Source organism: Amblyraja radiata, chromosome 6 (genome assembly GCF_010909765.2).
Source record: "Amblyraja radiata isolate CabotCenter1 chromosome 6, sAmbRad1.1.pri, whole genome shotgun sequence".
NCBI classification, from domain to species: Eukaryota; Metazoa; Chordata; class Chondrichthyes; order Rajiformes; family Rajidae; genus Amblyraja; species Amblyraja radiata.
In genome coordinates, this window is record NC_045961.1 from 83,523,799 (window position 1) to 83,532,758 (window position 8,960).

The following is an 8,960-nucleotide window of genomic DNA, read 5'->3' on the forward strand; positions in this document are numbered from 1 at the left end:
AGAATACGCTAATTATTCCACCATGATTACTGACACAAAATCCACACAATTCTTTTTCTATCTCCACCTTAGTGAACTCCATGATACGGGCATTAAAACTGAGCAATATTCCATATCCAGGAGAAATTCCTTCCAAAAGTTCCGTTCCTAATGCGACAGCAAAAGATAACTTTACTTTGCATTGAGAAAAGGGGGGCTGTTAACCATATTTGGATTGGTTTATATTATAGCAAGTTGACACGTTTACTGCAGCTTTTAGCTCTACCAAGTATAATTGGTGCCAAGGCTCCTGCTGTTTCTAATCTGCATAAATAATCTGGATTTCATTTCACCATCATTAGCTGTCAAATTTGCAAATTAAGGGAATGGGGAAACATAACCTAATCAAAGAGCTAAGGAACAGTAGGGATTCTGGAAAGTTTGAAGGTGAGAACTTACAAAAGCTAAAATTTGTTATACTGAGAAATAAATCAGACAACAATTTAATGAGTCAAATATTCAGAACAATATCATGATCACTGGATAATGAAGTAGTCATTTAAAAAAAAATGTAAATCTCTTGAATGTTGCAGACTACACATAAAAGTGCTGCAGGTGACTGATTAAATAAATTGAAGGCTTTGATAGATTTCAAACACGAGAGGAACAAGAGGATACGAGTCTCAAGAAGGGTCTCGACCCGAAACGTCACCCATTCATTCTCTCCAGAGATGCAGCCTGTCCCGCTGAGTATAAATATAACCATATAACAATTACAGCACGGAAACAGGCCATCTCAGCCCTACAAGTCCGTGCCGAACAACTTTTTTCCTAGTCCCACCTGCCTGCACTCATACCATAACCCTCCATTCCCTTCTCATCCATATGCCTATCCAATTTATTTTTAAATGATACCAACGAACCTGCCTCCACCACTTCCACTGGAAGCTCATTCCACACCGCTACCACTCTCTGAGTAAAGAAGTTCCCCCTCATGTTACCCCTAAACTTCTGTCCCTTAATTCTGAAGTCATGTCCTCTTGTTTGAATCTTCCCTTTTCTCAAAGGGAAAAGCTGATCTACATCAACTCTGTCTATCCCTCTCATCATTTTAAAGACCTCTGTCATGTCCCCCCTTAACCTTCTGCGCTCCAGAGAATAAAGACCTAACTTATTCAACCTTTCTCTGCAACCTAGTTGTTGATACCCAGGCAACATTCTAGTAAATCTCCTCTGTACTCTCTCTATTTTGTTGACATCCTTCCTATAATTGGGCGACCAAAATTGTACACCATACTCCAGATTTGGTCTCACCAATGCCTTGTACAATTTTAACATTACATCCCAGCTTCTATACTCAATGCTCTGATTTATAAAGGCTAGCATACCAAAAGCTTTCTTTACCACCCTATCTATATGCAATACAACAAAGGACCCAACACCGATCCCTGAGGCACCCCACTAATCATCTGCCTCCAACCCGACAAACAACCATCCACCATTACCCTCTGGCTTCTCCCATTCAGCCACTGTTGAATCCATCTTGCTACTCCTGCATTTATACCCAACAGTTGAACCTTCTTAACCAACCTTCCATGAGGAACCTTGTCAAAGGCCTTACTAAAGTCCATATAGACAACATCCACTGCTTTACCCTCGTCAATTTCCCTAGTAACCTCTTCAAAAAATTCAAGAAGATTAGTCAAACATGACCTTCCAGGCACAAATCCATGCTGACTGTTCCTAATCAGACCCTGTTTATCCAGATGCTTATATATATTATCTCTAAGTATCTTTTCCATTAATTTGCCCACCACTGAAGTCAAACTAACAGGCCTATAATTGCTAGGTTTACTCTTAGAACCCTTTTTAAACAATGGAACATGCGCAGTACTCCAATCCTCGGGGACTATTCCCGTTTCTAATGGCATTTGAAATATTTCTGTCATAGCCCCGGCTATTTCTACACTAACTTCCCGCAATGTCCTAGGGGATATCCTGTCAGGACCTGGAGACTTATCCACTTTTATATTTTTCAAAAGTGTCAGTACTTCTTTTACTTTGAAACTCATAGTATCCATAGCTACTCTACTAGTTTCCCTTACCTCACATAATTCAATATCCTTCTCCTTGGATGGGCGGCGCGACTTTCGTCAGCAGCGGCCTCTGCAGTCCGTCTGCGTTTTTATTATTTTATGTCTTATGTTTTTATGTAGTTTTTGTTATTTTTGTTGGGGTATGTGTGTGGGGGGGTGGGGGTGGTGTGGGGGGGGGGGGGGTGGGGGTAACTTTTAAATCTCTCCCTGCACGGGAGACCCGACCTTTTCTTTGTCGGGTCTCCGTTGTCGTTGGGGCTGCAACGAGGAGCGGCCTCCAACAGGAAGACCGGGGGCTGTGGTGCCGACTACTCACCTCACCATCGCGGAGCTGGCCGAGTCCAGAGCGGGTGGAGCGGTGGTGGACGCTGCTGCGGCCCGACCCCCGGAGATTCGGAGGCTGCAACTGCGGGTTTGGCGGGCGGCACCGGGAGCCCGCGGGTCCCTGGAGGGAGACCGCTTTTCAGGGCTTCCGCAACGGCGACTTCTCCCGCCCGAGTTGTGGGGTTGAAGAGCTCCTGGAGCGGGGCCTTACAGCACCGCCCCGCGCGGCTTGGAATGGCTGCGGGACTGCGAGCGCGCGCCGGGGGCTCTAACACCAAGACCCGGTGCGCGACCTTGCATCACCCGGCGTGGCTTTAATGGCCGCGGGACAATTCGCCATCGCCCGCCGGGGGCTTTGACTTTGACTCTGACATCGGGGGGGAGAGTGCAGTGGAGAGATAATTTTTTTTGGCCTTCCATCACAGCAATGTGATGGATGTTTATGTAAATTATGTTGTGTCTTGGGTCTATTTGTTTGTAATGTATGGCTGCAGAAACGACATTTCGTTTGGACCTCAAGGGGTCCAAATGACAATAAATTGAATTGTATTGTATTGTAAAAGTAATTGTTCAATATCTCCCCCATCTCTTTTGGCTCTGCAGATAGCTGTCCACTCCGTCTCTCCAATGGACCAATTTTATCCCTCGTTATCCTTTTGCTATTAATATAGCTGTAGAAACCCTTTGGATTTACTTTCACCGAAAGCAACCTCATGTCTTCTTTTAGCTTTTCTAATTTCTTTCTTAAGATTCTTTTTACATTCCTTATACTCCACAAGCACCTCATTTACTTCATGCTGCCTATAATTATTGTAGATCCCCCTCTTTTTCCGAACAAGATGTCCAATTTCCCTTGAAAACCAGGGCTCTTTCCCCTTTTTACTGTTTCCTTTCAACCGAACAGGAACATAAAGATTCTGTACTCTTAAAATTTCCCCTTTAAATGTCCTCCATTTCTCTTCTACATCCTTCCCATAAAACAAAATGTCCCAGTTCACTCCTTTTAAATCATTTCGCATCTCATCAAAGTTAGCCTTTCTCCAATCAAAAATCTCAACCCTAGGTCCAGTTCTGACCCTCTCCATAATTATATTGAAACTAATGGTATTGTGATCACTGGACCAGAAGTGCTCCCCAACGCATACCTCCGCCACCTGTCCCGTCTCATTTCCTAACAGGAGGTCCAACACTGCCCCTCCTCTAGTAGGTACCTCTATGTATTGCTGCAAAAAAAACTATCCTGCACACATTTTACAAACTCCAAACCATCCAGCCCATTTACCGAATGTGTTTCCCAGTCTATGTGTGGAAAGTTGAAATCTCCCACAATCACTACTTTGTGCTTACTACTAATATCTGCTATCTCCTTACATATTTGCTCTTCCAATTCCCGATCCCCATTTGGCGGTCTATAATACACCCCTATAAGTGTTGCTACCCCTTTCCCACTTCCACCCAAATAGCCTCCCTAGATGAGCCCTCCAATCTATCCTGCCAAAGCACTGCTGTAATATCTTCCCTGACTAGTAATGCAACACCTCCACCTCTTGCCCCTCCAATTCTATCACACCTGAAGCAACGAAATCCTGGAATATTTAGTTTCCAATCACAGCCCTCCTGCAACCATGTTTCACTGATCGCCACAACATCATACTTCCAGGTGTCTATCCAGACTCTAAGCTCATCCACCTTTCTTACAATGCTCCTAGCATTAAAATATGCACATTTAAGAAACCCCCCGCCTCTTATTCTCTGTTTATTTCCTTTATTTTCTTTCTCCTCTTGTGCCCGAGTGCTTCCCTTTTCTGCTTCCTGCCTCCCATTGGGGCGAGGGACTCAAATAGCTTTCTCTATTTGAGTCCCTCGCCCCAACCATTCTAGTTTAAAGTCTCCCCAGTAGCCTTTGCGAATTTCCCCGCCAGGATATTGGTCCCCCTCGGGTTCAAGTGCAACCCATCCTTTCTGTACAGGTCCCACCTTCCCCAAAAGAAGTCCCAATGCTCCAGAAACTTGAATCCCTGCCCTCTGCACCAGTCTTTCAGCCACACATTTATCCTCCACCTCGCTCCATTCCTACTCTCACTGTCGCATGGCACAGGCAGTAATCCTGAGATTGTTACCTTTTTGGTCCTTTTCCTTAACTCTCCTCCCAACTCCCTAAATCCTCCCTTCAGGACCTCTTCCCTTTTTTTACCTATGTCATTGGTACCTATATGTACCACGACCTCAGGCTCCTCTCCCTCTGATTTCAGGATATCTTGGACGCGTTGAGACACATCCGAGACCCTGGCACCAGGGAGGCAGACCACCATCCTGGTCTCCCGACTGCGTTTACAGAATCGCCTATCCGACCCCCTAACAATATAGTCCCCAATTACTATTGCCCTCTTCTTTTTGTCCCTACCTTCAGGAGTAACAGGGCCGGTCTCTGTGCTGGAGGCCCGTCCGCTCTCGCTACCCCCGGGCAGGCTGTCACCCCCATCCGTACTCAAACAGTACTTATTTGCAAGGTGTACCGACATTGGAGTACTCACTCGTCCCTGCTTTGCCCATTGCCCTTCCTAACTGTGACCCAGTTTTCTGTCTCCCGTGGTCTTGGAGTGACCACCTCCCTGTAACTCCTTTCTATGACCTCCTCGCTCTCCCTGAGCAGACAGAGGTCATCGAGTTGCTGCTCCAGGTTCCTAACACGGTCCCTTAGGAGCCCCATCTCGACACACCTGGCGCAGATGTGGACGTCTGGAGGGCACTCAGACTCCATGACCTCCCACATCTGACATCCAGAACAGTAAACTGCCCTGGCCCTCATTCTCCCCCTTATCCAAATACAATAAAACCTTACCCGGGATACAAGCCAATCAGCTGCTTCCTCTAGTCCGTTCGACCAATCAGAGGCTTCCACCAGACTCCTTCTCTGGAAGTGAGATGGAACGTTGCAGATTTGGGTTTCTCACAGCTCCAGGCAACTCCTCCTCTCTCCAACGGCTCCCCGGGCCTCTGTAGAAGCAAGCCCCGCGCTGTTTTTATACTCACAGCTCCAGGTAACCCCTCCTCGCTCCAACGGCTCCCCGGGCCTCTGTAGAAGCAAGCCCCGCGCTGTTTTTATACTCACAGCTCCAGGTAACCCCTCCTCGCTCCAACAGCTCCCCGGGCCTCTGTAGAAGCAAGCCCCGCGCTGTTTTTATACTCACAGCTCCAGGTAACCCCTCCTCGCTCCAACGGCTCCCCGGGCCTCTGTAGAAGCAAGCCCCGCGCTGTTTTTATACTCACAGCTCAAGGCAATACCTCCTCGCTCCAACGGCTCCCCGGGCCTCTGTAGAAGCAAGCCCCGCGCTGTTTTTATACTCACAGCTCCAGGCAACTCCTCCTCGCTCCAACGGCTCCCCGTACTCCAGCTTTGTGTCTATCTTCGGTTTAAACCAGCATCTGCAGTTCCTTCTTACATTAGGCACAAACTTAACTGTGCCTTCAGATCTGATTATCAAGGTCATTCAGGCGTACCCATCTCCAAGTGTAATCCAACCATACAAACGGCAAGTTATTTTACACAGCCATAGCTGCACAAGTGATTTATTAATCCAGTTCTACAAATGGATAATCTTTTTCTGGACATTAGAACACTACATTAACACTCGTGTACATTAACACGCATTTAATTAGTTATCCAGTTAGATTCTGAAGAAGGGCTCCGGCCCGAAACGTCACCGATCCATTGATGCCGCCTGACCCGCTGAGTAACTCCAGCACGGTGTCTTTTTTTTCGTAAACCAGCTTCAGCAGTTACTTGTGTCTACTCTCTCGTTCATGATATTGATGGTTACACTTGCCCCAGATATCATTACATTTCAGAGCAATGACTGGCACTAACATACCCGTCACTGCAACAGAAAAGCTGTTTTGATAAACCATAGACACAAAATGTTGGAGTAACTCAAACCAAACTAAAAGCATATCTTGTTTTATGTTACTTGGTACAATAGCAGTTTTCCCTATTTCACTAGTACAGGTAGTCAATAGACCAGTCATTTTTCAATTCTAACTTTCAACTGCTCAATTTCCTCAAATGAAAATGTTGTCAATGATGCTCACAACAAACATATTTCATTAAAATGACAGCATAAAAATCACATCCTTCTCCTATGGGCTCAAGCTCTTGCAGGAGAAATTTAGTGCAAAAAGATTTACATTTCTGGCACAATTTCCCACATAATATATTGGCAGCCCCTCTATGGTTTCATCAGAAGATCAAAAGTTCAAAAATGTTAATACAATTCAAATGAGGTCCAACCCTGACGTTTATTTTCCACTTGTTCAGTTCGAGCTGACATCAAGGTCTAACATTTCCAAAATCCTGAGGCACATGATCTTATCCAGGGGAAAACTCACCCAAAAACGTTTTAGTTACTCAAACACTTCAAACTCCTGAAGTTTTGATGATGATATTTTTTAATCAAAAAGTTCAAGCTAATTTTTTTCTGAGGTAGACCCCACGGAAATACGTTTCAGAGTGCATGATTCCGTCATCATTGCAGTGGTATGTCCAGAGTTCAAATCTAACTAGTTGCCAGAGCTCTATTCTTTTTGTTTAGATACTTGCATTAAATATGAGCAAATAACCATTCAGTCATCCAATTTGACTCATGATCAGCTAATGGTGTATTGTAATTACATTTACTCCGAGAAGGCATTGCATTTGAAGGAAATTATAAAACGTTGGTTTATTTAAAGACATATTGTTGACATACAGAATGTTAAGACAACAGTTTCACTTGGCACAAAATGTCCCTTTTCTATTTCAAGAGTAAGACAATGCTCCACAAACTAACCATTATCATAATGCAGTGAAGGTCAAGACGACTTTCCCCTCCTGAAGGACATTAATGCGATACATCTCTGAAGTCCATCATCAATTACTTTCACAGTCCTTATGTCAAAGATCTGCTTCTCTTCTACAAACTTCTGGAAGAGGTGGATGCCCCCACCAACCCCAAAGTAATGAGCCTTGGTGGCCAGGTAGATGGTTCCTTGGTCTGACAGCAGACTGGACAGAGCGTGGTGCAGCGCTGCATAGCTCTTTTGGCAGTAGAGTGTCTCAGAACTCAAGATGACATCGTACTTCAAGGAGGCACCACGGTCTGTATGAACTTGACCAAAGAGGGACCAAGGGCCTGAGAAGAAGCGACAGCGGGAGAGGGGGGAGCCTTCAGCTCTGCTGCGTTTCCCAGATGGCTCATAATTTTCTTCCAGCTCAGAATCTTGATTGGTCCCAGGAAGTGAATGTCCTGGCTCAGCCTTGCTCAGGGCCACATTGGGGATGGTGAGCTGCTCCAGCACCTCACTGTTGTAGTCCTGGAAATGGACGCAGGCTGCGCCCTTGCTGAGGGCAGCGATGCCAAGCAGACCAGCACCACAGCCCAGGTCGAGAACCTTTAGGCCCTGTAGATCAATCCCAGCCATGTACTCAACCAGGTCCACAGTACACTCCCAGATCTTCAGGCCTCCCTCATATACGCCAGGCAGCAGATCCGAGTGTGATAACAGATCCCAGGAGAGCCTTTCCTTCTCTGGCCGGGATTCCGACCCTTCACCAGCGGGCCCAGACCCTTCACCATCGGGCCCAGACCCCACAACCTCACCATTGGGCCCCAACCCCTCAACATTGCCTTTGGGCCCCAGCCCTTCAGCCTCGTCTTTGGGACCTGACCCCTCACCCTCCACTCTCCCGCCCAGCAACAAGGTCGACGGCTCGATGTGTCTGATCCGCAGACCCCCGGCCTTCAGCACCGATACCGCCCCCCTGTCCAGCAGCGCGCCGAGCCCCGCGAGCTCGCCGGCTACGTGCTCCCGGAGCGGGCACTGGGCAACCGCTGGCTCCGGACACTGGGCAACCGCTGGCTCCGGGCGCTCGCGGTCGCCGGTCTCGGGGCTCCCTCGTGCCTCGGGGCTGTAGCCCAGCGGGAAGTCGAATTTGAATTCCATGGCTCGCGCCGCCGCCCGCAGCAAACCGTCCCCGCCTCCAACCGTCGCTCCCCGTGACGTCAGGCGGCCCGCTCAATGACGCGACGTCGCCGCTAGTCGGCGGCTGGAGCCCAGCGTCCGAAGGCCCGGGACGGGACACGCCTGGGGTGATCATGTGAGTTCAGACCGTCAGCAGTCGGCCATTGAGCCCGTCGGGTCCCACCTACCTCAGCGCCGCCTTCCTCTCCTGGTGAGAAAATAACTGCAGATGCTGGTTCACACTGTGGACACAAAATGCTCTACAGGACATGGGGAAGTGCAGAGTCTCCCCCCTAGATGCATAGAGTAGGTGAATCGAGGAGTAGAGGACATAGATGTAGGGTGAAGTGGAAAAGATTTAATAGGAATCTGATGGGAAGTGGGCCTGTCCCACTTGGGCGATTTTTCAGGCGACTGTACAACTTCCAGAGTGGAACACACACAAACACATACATCGCTTCCTTCACCAGCCTGTTATGCAGGCGGGGGACAGGGCAAGCGGAGGAGGAGCGCTGTCTGAGTGAAATTCACACGGTGTAAAGCCAATGTGATACAGAAACACAC

General features: G+C 47.6%; 1 protein-coding gene across 1 annotated transcript; it reads right to left on the reverse strand.

The window, feature by feature from the left end:
* Positions 1-6,873: 6,873 nt before the first annotated feature.
* mettl18 (methyltransferase like 18) lies at positions 6,874-8,436 on the reverse strand. The gene has a single exon (XM_033023043.1). It carries the CDS (start codon positions 8,376-8,378, stop codon positions 7,248-7,250), a length of 1,131 nt encoding a protein of 376 aa, XP_032878934.1. The 5' UTR covers positions 8,379-8,436; the 3' UTR covers positions 6,874-7,247.
* Between the last annotated feature and the right edge of the window lie 524 nt (positions 8,437-8,960).

Bases quoted from the DNA above. Each gene is read 5' to 3' on its own strand.
- mettl18 (XM_033023043.1), bottom strand. From the start codon at position 8,378: ATGGAATTCAAATTCGACTTCCCGCTGGGCTACAGCCCCGAGGCACGA.